This window comes from Bradysia coprophila, chromosome IV (assembly GCF_014529535.1).
Source record: "Bradysia coprophila strain Holo2 chromosome IV, BU_Bcop_v1, whole genome shotgun sequence".
NCBI classification, from domain to species: Eukaryota; Metazoa; Arthropoda; class Insecta; order Diptera; family Sciaridae; genus Bradysia; species Bradysia coprophila.
In genome coordinates, this window is record NC_050738.1 from 1,246,093 (window position 1) to 1,263,171 (window position 17,079).

Below are 17,079 nucleotides of genomic sequence, written 5' to 3' on the forward strand. Positions count from 1 at the left end.
AACTTGACTTGCATTTTGGTAACAGACGCATTAGAGGGTTGTAGACGTATTAGGGTTCCGGGCTTATTAGGGCTACGGACGTATTATGGTTGCGGACGAAATAGGATTACGGGTTGTACGGGGCTAAGTCGCAGCAAACGCTCCGACTGTTCTGATGCCTTGTTTTTATGGGAATTGACACTCAAACGTTGATATCTCCGTTATTTTTAGAGTACAAGAGTCTAATCAAAAGAAGATTGGGTGGCACCCTTTAAACATAAAATTTTAAAAATCGGTTTTTGGCGAAAAGATTAGTGGACTCAGTCGATTATGTACTTTCTGGATTAAATTTAAAATTGATCCACCCTAGCGTATCTTCGAGCCCTGTTGGAAAAACAAAGAATTTTCAAAATTGGATGAAAATCAAGTTCTTATGCGTTCTGTAGGCAAACGTTTTGTCCTCTGAATTATATCAGGCACTTTGAGCCTATCACCTAAATAGTACTTCGTGCGGAGTTAAACATTAAACAAAAAGGATGGTGGCACTTGATCCCCAAAAGAAAGTCTGAACTATTAAAGCTTCTACATTACCAATCCGATTCAAGTTGCAAAAGGTACCTTGGCTACAAAATGGTGTGAACACAGTGCACTCTTCACTTGTATAATTACCAAAATATCGCAATCCTCAGTCTACAATTGTGTATACACTTTACTGACCCACTTCTTCAATGAAATAAACCGCTGACTCGTCTTCAAATCCAATCGAAACTGCAACTTACGCACATATATACCTTCCATTCACAATTTCTGACCACAATCGAATATGTTTATAAAACAACAGCTCTCGGTGATTATCATTCTAAGTTACTTGTTCTGGACAGAAGCATGGAACTTAAGCCAATTAAATCTTAACGCAAACGACTATGTCATTACTGATGTGTCCAACTATTATATCAGATCGTTCCTGTGTATCAAAAGTCGCAATGACTCTGTTAAACGTGAGTTTCTTGCGCTGAAGTGACGCGTACGGTGTGAATTTCTATGTGCAATTTTGTTATACTCTTCGTCTTTATAGTGCCAACACTGATCGAAACTATCTGGCCGGAGAACTTACTCCTTATACCGCCAAAAATATTCCCGAGTGATTTAAGCCATACCAAGAGTCTTACAGACTGTAATGGAATTATTCAAGCTGTTGGAACTGCTGTGGACAGAACGGGTTTCCTTTGGGTTATCGATAGTGGATCGAAATATTGTCGACCCAAACTGTTGGTGTTTGATTTGAAGAAAAACGAAGAGGTTCGTGGCCTTACCGTGTGTGGTTTCGCTTTGTTGTCATCAATTCACCTTAAACCCGATTACAGATTCATCGTCACCAATTCAACATACGACGGCATGCATTCACTTCAATAAAAATTGGCCCGTCTAATGGGTTCGACTGTGCAGGGCGGCCCAATGTACAAGCATTCATTACACTCGATTCCGCTGATTATCTAATCGTCTACTCGTTGTATGAAAGTAGATGGTGGAAGCTTCAATTAATGTGAGTTGGGAAATGGATTCGTCAGCTCCACAGTTAGTGAAACTTTATTCCTGTAGAACACCTGACAACATAATCGTCCAACCCAAAGACATTGCAATTCTTAAAAATGAGCTCTTTGTGTCGGATGAATGTGGACATCTATGGACAGCTAAGTTGGACGTATTGAATCGGGTCAAATACCCGCATTATTACGCGATTAGAGTTCAATTCATTGCCGATTTACTTGGTCCATCCACTCAACTAGCTATTGATCCGAACGGAGCACTCTACTACTATTTGCCCAGTGACGGAGCTCTTCTACGATGGAATTCAAAGTTCGATGTGTAAAATCTGAATTGACTGCCGTCGATTCTAAATTTTGTGTATTTGCAGGAAGCCGCTGAACGCTGAAAACCATGACGTTCTCGATTTGTCACCGACGAAAGTGGTCGACATTATTTTCGGAGCCAGGGGATCGGTGTGGATTGTCAAAGAATCTTCAGACTATGTGGACGACCATTGCAAGCGAATCTTGTTGCACTATTGAAACTACGAATTTAACTTAGACGAAAAATGTACTCCAGCAGTCTTTTAAGGCACTCAATTTACAAAATTAAATTCACACATCCATGAGCTTACAGGCCAGACGTTACCAGGACACGAATCTTTTGATCAAACGATCCGCATACTCCCAGCCCTTTAAAATCTGGATTCCAGTCAAAACAATTTACACCAGCGGGCGACAGGTGAATTTTTGTCAATAATTCAATTGGACTCTTCGGGTCCGGAAGCGATGATGACGGGTCACTGTAACACATTAAGTTTAGCGGTTTCAACGTTTCGTTGGAATGTTACTTGAAACACTTACCACTCTCGCCAAATGTCGATCGAATCCCCAACGCTGGCAAAAACGTTTTCTAGTTGAGGCAGATAGTTGACACTCCATATAGACGATGATTGTGCAACGCGCACATGATTGTGTTGATTCTTATTTACATCATACAAATGAATGCTCCCGTCCACAGTTCCAGCCACATGTCGTCTTGTTTCCTCATATTTCCTTTCGCATCCAACCTTGCAAACACCGCTGCCAACGTTGTGACTGTAACGCTCTTTCAGTATCCTTAAATCGATAACCTTAATGTCACCGTTCTCATAACCCGCACAAACTGCTCGACTGCTGTGCATTTGTCCGTCGGTGAATGTGACAGTCCAGCAATCTCTGCATCCACTGCCTCCATCCTCTTTTTTAACTGGTGATATGCAAACGACAGGTGCACCTTGTCGCGGATCAAACACTTTAACTAATCCGTCTTGTCCACCAGTCACTACTTCGACTCCATCACCATTACCCATTCCATCCACACAATTTACAATTCCATCGTGTGCCTGTACATCGTAGATGGGAAAGTCGAATCGTTCAATGTCGAATATTTGAAGTTTCCCATGGAAGTTACCCAGAGACAGTGACGATGAATTTCTTATCGTGCCGCCGAACGTTGCACAGCGAAACGCTGACCCTTTGTCGGCCATTTTCACCAGATCCAATCTGTCGTTATTCAGTTCGCTGATCTGGATGAAGCCTCGTGGAGACGATTTGGATGTGGCTCCAATCGTAACAAATTTTGTGGGAAATGACGGTACCCATTTCGTGTCGAAGATGTGGAACTCGGTTGGGTAATTTATGTACGTTGCAATGTCGACTGTCTCTTTGTTGGATTGTTGATTGTTGAAATGATTTTCAGTTGAATTTCCCATGTTTGAACTGCTACTATTCGTTCGCCAACAGATACAATGTCACCATTGAGAGAAGATATCTGCGCGCTAAGAACAGCCGAAAACTAAACTGAAAAGTCAAAACAAATTCATGCGATGACAATCGAACGTAGAACACACTAGTTGCCTCCTTCTCATTGTTTATCATTTTTCTATGTAGTGGAACGTTCCCAGGACATAAATCGGATAGAAATTGGTAAGATCTGATCGAAATTTGATTGTCAAAACGAGGAAGAGAGCACTCGATGTTAAAAAGATAAGGCTAGTACACAGATCGTGAAAAATGCATGAAAAATGGACCCATGCGAAATATGACATAAAATATTTGACATTTGGCTCATACATTTTACGTCATATTTTGCAAGTATTTTGCAACGGTCGATTTTGCATGCATTTTTCACGAACTGTGTACCCATCTGTAGTGACCATCACTCTCGAGAAGTAATTTGAAAGCATTTGCCTGGAAATTATGTTTCAGAAAAATTCACATAATAATTCATGATGGTCTTGTTATACCTGCTTTGGACTCTGAAGAAGTGGAGGGTCACTCACAATTCTAATGAAATTTTATTCATATGCAAGGGGAAACGCTAGGAGATTTTTATTTTGCCGAGAGGGAGGTTTGTTGCCCGAGCCGAAGGCAAGGGCGTTAAACCTTCGTGGCAAAATAAACTATCTCCAAAGAATTACGTAAGGTATTTCACTTGTGAAGCCCTGCGAAAATGAAAATTACCGCAAGTGTCAACGGTGTGCCCATTGCGGTGGGCAAATTTCATTATCATACGGAACCAGCAGTAGCTAACGTAAAAATCAACTAACGCTAAGATCAGGACACCTAATCCTAACTTTAGAGTATTTAAAACTTTCTATGATTGATAGCATCATTGCCTTGACAACTGTTACAACTCGAGTATCATAACTTTCTCTCTGTAACGAAAACAGATCTGTATAACACTGAGAAGCATTTTACCATAGAGTTACACTCGAGAGATGGCATGGTGGCGCTATCATTTTTAAAGATGTGCCCATGTATTTTATCGGTGCCGATTAACATCAGCGCCACCATATCACCTCTCGAGTATAATTCATGCATTTTACTGCCGGGAACTCGTAGCTTGTGATGACTCATCGTAACTATGCAGGAATTAATACTATTAAGAAACTCTCACAGTAACTGTAGATATGTTCCAAGGTTATTTCAGCTGTCAAAGCATCATCCACAGAGCCATAACTCAAAATTTGTTGTTGACAAATTATTCTCAAAAGCGTTGAGGTTATGACCCTGCGGATGCTCTCGTTCGTTTTCGGCTCGCCAAAAATCGTTTTTACCGTACGATGGAACAAACCTGTTGCTATGGAAAACATTGTTATCGATACGGTTGCCATGGAAACTCTAAAAGACTGGAAGACACTTAAAGTTCATGGCTAATGAAACCATAAACATTTTGTTGGTCATTTAAAGCGTCAAAGAAACAATTAGGTAGCAGCACTGTTGCGTGTTGCACATTGTAGTATACAGAAAGGGTCAAATAGATTTGATCTGGAAAATATTTAATTTTTTCGCGCGCTTGCTTGAATAATATCTACTGGGAATAATTGTCAACTTATGACATTATTCCATTGAAAAATGTAAACGACCAACCATAGAAATGTAAATCCAATGACAATGTTGTGTTGGTGAAAAATTTGTATTTTAACAAAATAAAATGTAGCTAAACCGTAGGGGGTATGTGTATGTGTATGGATGCGAATGTATTGGTTGACTTTATGGTGTTTTCCTTTCATAGGAAATTTGTGGTGTATCGTATCGCTCGTTGCGTCCCGTAAAAAGTTAAATTAATTCTGAAATAAATCACTTATATCGTTCGATAAATAAATAAATTCAACAAAATAGTCATACGCAATTGGATCGCTAACCGAAAATGTGAACGAAAACCGTACAACGCCCATAAAAACACTCAACAAAGCGAAAAACTTTTGCTACGAATTGGAATCGATGATGGCCGCTATATTCAGTTTCATGTTAAAGCATTATATAGCGTCTAGAAAATTGGTTGCCACTGAGTGAAGTGAAGGCAAAGTGTAGAAAGAAAAAAAACACCCATAACGTTGATCGTATTGCATCCATTTTTTCAATATTTTATGTGAATTGTATATACGTGTCGTTTGCGTTTCGTTTTTCTATTTAAAATGACTGTGTCGTCTCGCTGTGATCGAGACCAACGTATTTAATGCTGAAGATATTATGGTATCACCCTCAAAAAAACATTCGAGAGTCGCCAGTCAACAACAATCACGTAAGTTTCGGATGATTTAGCCAATTGTCGACATTATTTTCATAAAAGTTTAATGTTTTCGTTCGAATCAAAAAAACCTCCTCGGTGTGTCAGATTTTATTATAGTTCACTGCTTCTCACATATACCTTGGAACGCGAACATTTCAAACAACAACAACTCGATGTTGCCTTCATAACCATTCCCCAATTCAATTTCAGCCTAGGCTTTTTGATATGAACGAATAAAAAAAAATCTCTTCACATTTTTGGTGTGCATTGTGTGTACACCACGGATTTATATATTTCTGTTCGATTCATATACTTGTTTCGAAAAAGTGATGTTCAGTGAGTGCCTTGTGCAATCGGAAAAGTACAGTTTTTGTGTATAACAACACACATTTTGTTATTTCGAATTTCAAGCGCCTATATTCGTACGATATTTATATGCCGCCGAAGTCTTGGCTTCAACATAACATTGTGTATTTTTTCACGTTTTTATACTCGAAAACTCGACTTCATTTCGATTCAATTTATTTAACACACATCGCATGTATTGCATATACGTTTTATGATTAAGAAAACGTTTTTTTTTTTCTTTCCTCCTCTCATTATTTGTTTATATTTTATGTTAAATTACTCGAATTTTTTTTTGTTGAAATATTTACGTGTATTTTGATTATTGTAATATTCGATGGTGGTGGGTACATACAACAAAAAGTTTGTGTATTCGCTCCGTTCGCGTGTGTATTATAAAATCTACTTTCGTAAAGTCAAGTCAATTTTTTAAAGATTTTCAACTCAAGTGTGAGTGTGTGTATGACTGACTGTTGGTAGGGTTGACAAGAAAATCAAAACAAAAACAATTTTCCCATTATGCATTGTCCGTTCCTATTGATAGAATCTTAATGATTGTTTATTACTCTGATAGTCTATTTCGCCTGATTCATTCCTAAAGGAATTGGAAGACAGTTATTCTGTCTTCCCGGTAGTGTAAACTAATTTTCCCGGTAACGGCAAAGGTTCAATTACTCAGTGACCACATTCAAACAAAAACCTTCGTGACGTCTTGGATCGAGAAGAATTAGATGGTGGACTCTTCCACCCAAAACCATTTCACTGCCATCCGTCAGTATAAACATTTTTGTTTCAATTTTTTATCCAATCTTCCTCAGCCCTAACACACTTCTAATGTGTACACAATGGACTTATTCTAATTTGATGAGAATGTGTGCATTACCGTTTCAATGTGTACAGTGTGTCAGATGTGTATACACACAGTGTGTAATATATGGGAAAAAATAGACTTTTGCTTTTGTCTCGTTCTTCGTCGTATTCGTTTTTTACGAAATCATTGACATGGTCGATTGTGTGTTGCAGTTTTTTTTTTATTTTACTCGGCTCGTCTAAACTTCAATTTTATTCGCGCATCTTACAAAGCCGATACGAAATGATTTGAAATAAATATAAATTTACCGCTGGAAAATGTCTCGTTCTAACGTAACCAATCGCATTCCAGATAAATGTAAACTAATCAAAGGACAGAAACCATTGATCAACTACCGGTTCTATTTGGACATTGAAAAACATCACATTTCGAGTAAAATTGAGACAAAGATAAAGGAACTTGGCGGCGTAAGTATTCGTTTATTTTAATAAAAGCTTTTCGACACTAATTGTTTACGTACCGTACTGCTGTGTATAGTGTCACTGTTGCTTGCCTCATTTTTATGTAACAAAAAAAAAATTGATTCTCTGACATGACCACACGGAATTCATTGAATGTGTAGTACCGGTTAAATTGTCACTCATGCATCGCTGGTGCTCATTACCTTCAATTTTTTTTTTTCACTGATAAAAATTTAGCAACTCACCAACGCTACATTCATGCAGTGACAGATTTTTTTTTTAATTCGACACAACTCGTTCCACAACATCTCACCAAAACGAACCATTCCACAATGTATCGTACGTTCCATTTATTTACATTTTCGTGTATAAATGCGCTGTATGTTCAGCTGAACTCCATGCCATTTCCCATTTTCGTTCATTGTTATTGTTTTGTTGTTGTCGGTTGCAAGTACACATACATTTTATGTGCTACATTGAACGCAAATTATTGATTTATATCACATAAAATGCGCTTGTCGGACGAGATGATATTTACGTAATGTTACAGCAAAATGATGGCGATGGCATGGAACATTTTAGCATTTTATTTTTCATCGAATATTGATCTCAGCTGGGGAGTTGAATGCATACGTATACGAACGAAAGTCACTGCAGCGGTTCTGTTACATTTGCTGAATGCTGTTCGTTTTTGAAAATGTATTGCCTTGATGCATTTGTTGACTGAACTGTATGAAGTAAAGCTTCATTGGCTAATATTTGCCACTTAAAATTGAGCGCCAGACAGCGGTGTCGTCTAGACATCACTCAATTTATTATATCTGAGACAGCGTTGTCGTCTATACATCACTCAATTTATTATATCTGAGGCATGGAAAGCAAACTATTCTTAGGCTACTCAGCGAGTGAATAAACGAAACTATCGTAATTGTGAATATGTAGGCAAGACCGCAACACTGTCATCAATCATGCAAAATTAACGCAAACACAATCGGTTAATCGGTTTACATTTCCGTTTCAGTCCATCGAATTTTTCTTGGCCAAGGAAGTAACTCACTTCGTCACTGACAAAACATTTAACCGTGACGGAGGTTCGTCGAACTCGTCGCAAGTGCATACACCAAAAACACCATTGACTCCATTCACACCGTATTTGAGCGAATCAGCTAATGTAGGCTCTCCAAATGTATCCAGCTCCAATGAATCCAGAGTAAGTGACTTGCAATGCTATTTAATTCCCAAGCGGCAAACTCATTGAAACTTTGTGTCGAAATTTCAGGCTAATAGCTCTAAACCACGCAGTCGTGCGGATGCCATGCTACAGAAAGTTCGTGACCAAAGCTGCGAAAATTCATTTAAGTCAACAAACATATCCAGCAGTCCTGTTCAACTTGCCAAAAATTGGGGTACACCCATCTGGTCAACGGAACATACATTAAGATTTTTGGAGAAAATATCTGCCACCCTCCGGTCCGATTCATCGCACAACACATCGAAGGGTCGACCAGCCAATGTGAAACATTTGCACGGTGACTACATTAAAATCGAATCAGCCCAACGCAATTGTCGACCGTACTTTCAAGAAATCAAAGTTTGGCCAACCATCAATTTGAATTCGAAAATTGGATTTTCACCATTTGCTGCCGCCGAACCACCGACAAACGCTAAGACGTTGATTAATCGGCCACCGAACAGTAAATCGTCCAGTAAATCGAATAAAATGACTCGGAAGAGCCGGAGCAAGCAAATGCGCACGAAAAATGACTATAAACGAACGTCGGAAAAACAGTGTGGTTATTGTGAAGTGTGTCGTCTCGAATACGACGTTCTATCCGTACATTTACAATCCAAAGAACATACAAATTTTGTGAATAACAGTGACAACTTCTTATCCCTAGACAATTTGATAAATAACAGTGCCAATGTGGACACCTTTTTAAAAATGAACAGTGCACCGCCAAAAAACGATTACGACAGCGGCCTGTACACGAAACGAACTTGTCGCAAATTCAAAGAAATGATGGATTTGGATATTCCTAATGCCGCCAACGTAAATGTGATCAAATCAGACTGTGTACGATTGAATGGTAGTGCAAAAATGGTGACACGACGATCGAACAATCGCAGGTCACAATCGGATGCGAAGTCGCTGCCGTGTGTGAAAAGTAGTCCGTCGAAAGTGGAAAATGATTTCAAAGAAACCGAAACGGCGGCTCAATTGCGATCGCGTCGAGAATCGGCTCGTCGTATCAATTATGCCGAGACGCGCGAAGACGAAGAGAATCCGGAGCATCCGGAGAATCCGGTGCATCCGAAGAATCCGGTGGATTTGACAGAGAAAATAAGGATTCGCGGTATTCGCTGGCGACCACCATCATCAGCCGATGACGCTTTATCGTCGGCATCGCAACCAGCTGTGTATAAGGTAACGGTTCAGCTAACATTTGTTCGATCCGATTATTTCGTTGAGCCGATCTTCTGGCTAAGATTGTGTAGATCAGGAAGTTAGAGTATCTATCGAAACTAGTACGCTGAGTCTCTTATTCGAACGTTTTGTAACTAATGATCGTTTTAAGATGTTAGAACTTTCTGTTTTCATCTTCCGCGACTGAGTTACTTCTTTCTGTAGCTCACATCCACATGCGTTGTGTCAATGCATTCCTTTTCACTGTTCAGAGCGCAGAGGATATATTTTTCGATCGAACTATCACTCAGTGCCGCAATGTATTTTAACAATTCGATTCAATCTAAGTATACGATCCCCATCTTCAAAGTGTCACGCTATGTCTTCGTAATCCGATTCATCTCAGACAGTTTGTATAAAGTCCAAGCAAATATTTCGAGTCCATCCGTCTGTTTGTGTTCTCGCGTTTTTCCAAACGTCTCATCAAAGTAACAAATTAGTTCTCAGGTCTTGGCACCCGATTTTGATAGTCTTGCGTCACGACGCGATAACGAATGTTGGTTGTCTATGTCAGTGGTTTCGCCTTACATATAGTTGATCTGTTTATCAGCCTTATTCTCTCAGATAGTCAATACGGTAGAAGAGTTATACACAACGGAGATCCACTGGTGCCGACTCACTACTATGTTATTTACGTCACCACGATCGAACCCTTTCACAAGCCGACTGAATTTATTTTCTTAGACATTTGAATTGATCTGTTCCTAGCCCGTGTGGGCTATCGCAACCATCTTCCCGACCACCAAAAATTTATTTTCAAATTTCCCTTTTCAGATTGGTAAAGGCAGCAAATCAAAAGACTCTTTCTCCGATCAGAACAAAGATCCGCAGAGTGGTCTTAAAGTCAAAATTTGTCGCGTTCGAGAGAGTGAACTATCGCTGCTCACAAACGAAGCCGACAAATTTATGTTCCCGCCATGTCTAAGCGATCGACCGACTGATGAAGATCGTCAAAGTTCCACGGACCGAAACGATCCGTCAACGGAGTTGTCTTCCAGCGACGTTGACAATTCGAAGCGGAAAAAATCGTACGACAAACTAGACACAAACGTTAAGCGTAAACGTCGAAATCAACTGCAGTCATTTCTAGAGGACAATTCCGATTACTATAAATTCGAGAAACCGGACTCTAGGCTGCGCTTTCCAGACGCCCCCGTTCAGTCGGCTCCGACAACGAGAACCAGAACCATGACCACTAGTGACAGGAATTCTGATGCCGAACATGTTGGAGATGCGGAGGATAGAACGGGGGTGAAACGGAACAATCAAAATGAAATTTTGGCAAACGAAACCATTGCTCGCCTAAAGTATTCTTTCGAACGTGTGCCATCTAGTGAGCCTTGGTACGATGCATTTCAGCGACAAGATGAGTGCAGGGAACGAGTGTTCGAATATTGGGGCAACACAGGTATGTCAAACGAGTTGAACGTTAGTTTGCAGTCGAATTAATTTCTCGTTGAACATTTTTGCAGCCTACCGAAAACTTCCATACGAACTCGGTCCCATGCCACCGCTAGCACCAAATTGTTGTTCGTTGAGCAAACTGGCCCATAAAAAAACCAACATCAACAAAGTGGATCGAAGGTTCAAAAGCTACCGCGATCAGAAAAAAATTAAAACAAAACCACCGGAAAATCAATCAACCATTTCCACACAACCCAATCCATTGCATAAATCAACAACCGCCGAGAAAGTCTCGCACCCAGATCAAATACCGTTGAAAGTATCGCGAGAAATCGCCAATCTTCAGAGAAATGGTTCGAGGGCTTCCAAGTCGAGGTCACCGGTAATATTTGGCATGAGTGTGACACGTTCCGAATCCAAACCCACCATACCCGCAAAAGCAGCCACCATCAACGATGTGAACAAACTGCCGCATCGAAGAAATCTCATTAACGATTTTGCGCCGACCACAACAGCGGTGGACACAAAAGAAATTAAAGTGAAAAGTGCAATACCAAACAGTCGTCGAAATTCACTGCTGGATATCAATGGACAACCGCGAAAATCTCCCCGCGAACATGCGTCAACGTTAGCTATTTTAAGTTGCCTGGTGCAGGAGCGCAAAAAACGTGAGAAAGAACTGAACGGCGGCATATCACCCGATAAAATACGATTGAACGACGATGATCGAGAACAAACATCGGACGGCAGTTATGGCGATGAATCGAATGACACCGGAGTATTGACAGCGCTTATTAAACAAGAGGTCGAGTCATGTGACGAGGATCTTGATAGCAATGACTTCCAGCCAACTACTTCGACAGCTGTGACAGACATCAAATTAGAGCAAAACAGTGAAACCGCCATCGATGAGCCTAACAACAAGCAAGTCGAATCAAATGAGTCAACCAAAGACGATGAGAAAAATGATTTCAAACATCCGAAGATGCCGCGTTTCGATTACGTAAATCCAGTCAAATTGTACAGGCAAATCGATGACTTGCTGCACACATCCTACGAAGACGATGACGGCGAATCCTATCCAGATGTTCCAGTATCGAGTGACGAAATCGACGATTTGATTTTGATCGGAACGCCAAAAGATTTCGTGGACATTTTGCTTGAAACGGCACCGGGCCCATTGCGTTACCGTAGTTTGGTCAATGCGAAAAAGCCAAGCGCTCTGAATTCGTTCAGTCGCAGTAAAAAGCGTCGCAACAACAAAACCGGTTGGCCAACACTGCCGAAGCGTCGAATTTTAACGAAAAAGGAAGTGGAAGACGATTCGAATTCGTGCAGTAATCTGTCGGCCACCGAACCCGACGACGAATGTGACGATAATCAGACGACCAATGACGATCGCGTCGACATTAGCGATCAACTCGAAAATGGTAACGATGAATATTTCATTCATTCGAGGCAAAAGCTGAATAGCATGGGCGAAGACTTTAGCAAAGACGATGAATTCAGCAATGACGGTAATAATAGCCTTTTATTTCCCGGTACTAGTGATAAAGCGGAGTGTTCTGATATTTTCACAGTTTCGTCGGACAGTTTAGACACAGACGTAACCGAATCGAACAACAAACAACAATTGGACAAAGACTACGATGTGATAAGTATGAAAAGTATAATAAATGTGAGTGACGAAGACACTTCATCGGCCGATGTAACGTTGGCGGAAATGTTGAAAAAGCAAATTGGCGTCGGCCACAAAATGGTACGGTCGAATCGACCGAAAAAGTCGTCCAGCAAATGCGCTAATGTGAAACTGTTGCAACCGATAATATATGTGAAAAAAATCAATGAATCAGAAACGATCAATAAATTTATGGCGAACAAGAAAAATTCACCCATCAAAGATGAAACGATTGTTCGGAATAATTCGTCACCAAATACAAAATGTTCACCAAGAAAATTACGAAAGCCGAGAGGTAGGTGGTACCGTGAAAGATAATTCTATTCAAATTTATTAGATTAAAAGGAGAAAAAACAGTTAAAACAAAAAAAACAACAAGAAAATGTTCAAGATGTATTCCTCTAACCCTACTTCATCAACCCCACCCGTCACGCCTAGTTTGCCCATTTGATGATGGAACTTATTTAAATTTAAAAAAAAAGAAAATTTTCCTGAAAAAGAGTTTTTCTTTTCCCATTTTTTTATATTTAATTTATGATGTAATTTATACCGCGCGCGATTTAAACTTCTTTTCTATTGGAAAGGGCGAGACTTTTTTATTATCATTTTTTTTAAATTGACGACAGCTTATAAATATAATAAACAAAAAGAAAAAAAAATGAAAAGTTTAAAAGTTTGTGATGTGAGTCTAAAAAAAATCAAGAAAATAAATCTGATGAATAAAAATTGAAATTTTTGGTGATTTTTATTTTAGGTTCGGGCTTTTACTGAAAATCCTGAAATAAATTTTAAATTCATGAAAATCTACAAGGCGACATTAGAAATTAAAAAGAGTTTAACTGAACAAGTCCCGTCGTAGATCGCTTGCTTCATTCGCAATGGGTTTAGGGTTCGAAACTCACTTTCCCAATTTCAATTTTTAATTTCTCATGTCGCCTTGTAGATTTCCATGAATTAAAATTTTGGAACTTCGTTTTACTTCGTACCTCTATCTTCAATTTAATTCAGTGAAACGCCATCAAAATTTCTGCTGATATGAACTACAGTGCTTACTTTCGGGAATTTCGATACTGAAAATATCTTAAAATTATTCTTAGGAATTTTATTGATTTTCAGATTTAAAATTTCTAAAAATAAGCCCTGAACTACATTTGAAAATTTCCGTTAAGAATCTTTAAAAAAATAAATAAAAAATCGTCAAAGAACGCCAAGATTTCGTCGTAGAAGGACACATTTCACTTATTCACGCAACATATCGGCACTGTTGACATGAGCCATTGCAAGTTTGGTGTCGATGGACAGCTGAGACTTCCAGCATTTCACAATTAACCATTTTATTTCCCAAAAATTTTAATACGTGTGTTCAGGTGCCTCTGAAACTCGCAAATTTTACCAAATATGAGGGAAAACTTACTGTCGGCCTCTACGTAGACGGTCTCCAAAAATATTTTTTTTTGTCATTGGTAGAGGAAGTATTGTTCTATTGTTCGAACATTTATTAGCTTCATCCCTCAAGTATCCACGAACCTATGACTGTTTGAAAATCACGTTTCTTAAACTTTAGCGTGTCTCTGCCGGCTTCCCTTGCACTTATAGTACAGAATTTTTGGACAATTGTTATTAGAATTTCAGGCACTACAGATTGCAACCATACCTTCAGTTTTCCACCACTCTCTTTGTAGACAGGATGGGATATGCACAACTGTCACTGACGGTACGGATGAAAATCAAAAATTTTTGTGGAACTTTGTTCAGGGCTGTCTAACAATATCCAACCTCACCGTGATGGCGTTTCTTCTTAGCGTTTCCTCACATTTTGCCGATTCTTCGTGGTGGTTTAAAAAATCCACCAAAAATTATGGTGATTTTGTTAGATACTTGGGAATCTATCCTTTTAAAAAGGTGACGAAAAGGTGTTTGGTTCGATCCTTAGGAAAATATACATTTACGAAAGGTAACGCAAAGGCGTTATGTTCGATCTTATGTAATTTGATGGGAAGGGGTTTTTTTTCCGATCCTAGTAAATTTATCCTTCTACGAAAAGTAAAGTCGTTTTGTTCGCTTCTGAGGAAACTATCATTTTACTAAACATAACGTAACGACACTTTGTTTGATCGTACAGACGTTTTATCCGGTATTTAGTGCGTCGAAAGAAATTTAAACCGTATTTCAAGCAATCAAAAACCAATTTTTCTTAGCGTTTCTTCACACTTTTGCGATTTTTCTTGGTGATTTAATAAATCAACCAAAGATGATAAATTGTCAAGCAAATTCGCGAGTGTGAAGAAACGCCAATAAAAATCGCCGGAGTGTGAATTAACGCCAAAATGTCACGAATCGCCAAAAAATAAGATCTTGGCGATTTGACTTTGGCGATACTTCACCTACTTAACGGCTATCTGTTGAAAAACGAGCTTGGAAATGTGTTCCTCTTCATAGCTTTGCTTGAGAGAAAAGACTGTTCCAATTAAACTGACTAGTAATGAGTCACTCTCAATAAGAAATACAATGAATGCAGCAGGTGCGATCGGAGGGAGATTTTTTTTTTTTTTTGGATTCGCACTTCAGTTGAGTGAATAGAACTTTCTGTTATCGTGGAAACTTCCTTTCAAAAATCACACAAACAACTGTTCATGAATGTAGACAAACATTTTAACAAAACGACAGAAGAACCTATAGAAGAGACAAAATGACCAGGGTTCGCTACCAGTTACCGAGTATATAGCGAACGAAAATATTCGTTTGATGTGAACGCAATATATTGTTCCAAGAGAGATGCAGCCTTCGCAGTTCAGATATATTCAACTGTCTGTGTTCGCCAGCAAGTCACATGAAAATGACAACGGAACTTGAGATCCATCCTCAGAAATTCTGAACTCGAGATTAAGACTAAAAGTATAGTGGCTGCTACTTTAACTGGGTATGACGAGGAAACAGATTTTCCTTGAAAAATTCCTGGGTATAAATTTGGTTGACGATTCTGACACACCTCTGAAGTATGTCATGATCAAATGAAAATCAAAAATAGTTTTTGGATTTCACTTAATATTTTCGTTAATAAGTTCTGTAAGAGAATTACACTTTGGATTTGTTAGACGGAACAGCAGACGATACATAGCAAAGTGATGATGTTAGTATGCTGAATATATCTCACAGCCATGTGTCACTATCATTTCCTCTTCTTACCGTACATTTTCATTGCCATCTTTATCTGTAATCATTTTCCCTATTTCTCCTTCCCATGTTCGCATCGCTTTCCTGTAACAATATTTGTGATTTACGAATGAAAATCATGTTTGTCTTCCAAGAACTCACTTGTATTTGTCCAATTCATCAGGTTTGGTTTTGTATTTACTCCGTTCGTTCTCGCTCAAGGACCTCCACTTCAGTGACATTTGTTGCATGTGTTCCCTGTAGGTTCTGCCTGGCGGACGATCGGTTTGCGATTGAAAAAACTTCAAAAACGCAGTCACCGGCCTTTTTGGTTTATTTAATTTTCGAGCTTCTTCCCGGTACAATTTTATCTGTTTCTTATCAGCAGTGTCCTGCAGTTCCTTTTGCATCTGTTTGAAGTCATTCTCACTCATTTTGCGATTGTATTCCCAAATTTCTTTCAAGTATTTGCTCATACCATTTCTGTACTCTGCAGAGAAAATCGCCTTTTGGTCAGCATCCAATGACTTCCATTTCTCGCTGAATATCGTGTGCAATTTATTCCTCTTCAGATGCGGATTTTCGGCTATGACCTGCGGCCGTATTTGTAGCATGAAACGAAAATATGGTGAAAGTGGTTGTTTCGGCCTCGGTCCCATTATTTTTTCGACGGATTTACGTACATCGGGTGGCAGTCGTATTTGGTTTTGGAAAGGGTTCGAATAAACGGTTCGACGTGTGATGGTTCTTAGGAAAGGAAATTTTTCAAGCTTAGTTTCAACTGTTTCGAAACAACAATCACAGAACTTACGATATGACCGACAATGTTGATGTTATGGGTGCATTGTGCGTTGCAAGAACTCGAACAGTTCGAACTGCATTCGATAAAAATTGTGAGATCATCTCAAATAAATCAGAAAAGTGATTGTGGAACCGCAGGGTTCTATCGTCAAAATAAACGGTTTTTAGCTTTAACCGAATGAATATTTGTATTAAAAGTGGCGCGTAGGTTATATTCCTCCGGTTAAAATTGTTGTCGTTCGTGCTGTCAACGTTTGTGTTATTATTTGGAAGAAATAAGTGTTAGCAAGGCTCAGAACCTTGCGGGCTAGCGCGTGTAGTGGATAAGAATGTAACTAAAATGTTGTGATGCGTACTTCATATCAGTCAAAAACATTACAGGTGATGCCAGTCCTCGCTT

At 39.2% G+C, this 17,079-nt stretch overlaps 4 protein-coding genes across 6 annotated transcripts; 2 read left to right on the top strand and 2 right to left on the bottom strand.

Moving 5' to 3' along the window:
• Nucleotides 1-686: 686 nt before the first annotated feature.
• LOC119066626 (major royal jelly protein 5) lies at nucleotides 687-2,159 on the top strand. Its single transcript, XM_037169188.1, has 5 exons — nucleotides 687-977; nucleotides 1,055-1,278; nucleotides 1,344-1,522; nucleotides 1,579-1,836; nucleotides 1,895-2,159. The coding sequence occupies exons 1-5, from the start codon at nucleotides 803-805 to the stop codon at nucleotides 2,046-2,048; spliced, it is 990 nt and encodes a 329-aa protein (XP_037025083.1). The 5' UTR covers nucleotides 687-802; the 3' UTR covers nucleotides 2,049-2,159.
• LOC119066625 (WD repeat-containing protein 92-like) lies at nucleotides 2,058-3,373 on the bottom strand. The gene is made up of 2 exons (XM_037169187.1): nucleotides 2,370-3,373; nucleotides 2,058-2,308 (listed from the first exon to the last, which is right to left on the bottom strand). Exons 1-2 carry the CDS (start codon nucleotides 3,257-3,259, stop codon nucleotides 2,137-2,139), a joined length of 1,062 nt encoding a protein of 353 aa, XP_037025082.1. The 5' UTR covers nucleotides 3,260-3,373; the 3' UTR covers nucleotides 2,058-2,136.
• A 1,667-nt stretch (nucleotides 3,374-5,040) lies between these two features.
• Nucleotides 5,041-13,368, top strand: LOC119066631 (protein chiffon). Of its 3 annotated transcripts, XM_037169193.1 has the most exons (8): nucleotides 5,041-5,574; nucleotides 7,070-7,185; nucleotides 8,201-8,389; nucleotides 8,459-9,458; nucleotides 9,495-9,604; nucleotides 10,418-11,051; nucleotides 11,116-12,564; nucleotides 12,628-13,368. In XM_037169193.1, the coding sequence occupies exons 1-8, from the start codon at nucleotides 5,523-5,525 to the stop codon at nucleotides 13,041-13,043; spliced, it is 3,966 nt and encodes a 1,321-aa protein (XP_037025088.1). In that variant the 5' UTR covers nucleotides 5,041-5,522; the 3' UTR covers nucleotides 13,044-13,368. The 3 variants fall into 3 exon arrangements, with proteins under 3 accessions (XP_037025088.1, XP_037025087.1, XP_037025089.1); XM_037169192.1 differs by having other exon boundaries at nucleotides 8,459-9,604; XM_037169194.1 differs by lacking the exon at nucleotides 7,070-7,185 and having other exon boundaries at nucleotides 8,459-9,604.
• Nucleotides 13,369-15,750: 2,382 nt separating this feature from the next.
• On the bottom strand, nucleotides 15,751-16,982 carry LOC119066632 (transcription factor A, mitochondrial-like). The gene is made up of 4 exons (XM_037169195.1): nucleotides 16,872-16,982; nucleotides 16,690-16,792; nucleotides 16,041-16,625; nucleotides 15,751-15,983 (listed from the first exon to the last, which is right to left on the bottom strand). The coding sequence occupies exons 2-4, from the start codon at nucleotides 16,779-16,781 to the stop codon at nucleotides 15,908-15,910; spliced, it is 753 nt and encodes a 250-aa protein (XP_037025090.1). The 5' UTR covers nucleotides 16,782-16,792; nucleotides 16,872-16,982; the 3' UTR covers nucleotides 15,751-15,907.
• Between the last annotated feature and the right edge of the window lie 97 nt (nucleotides 16,983-17,079).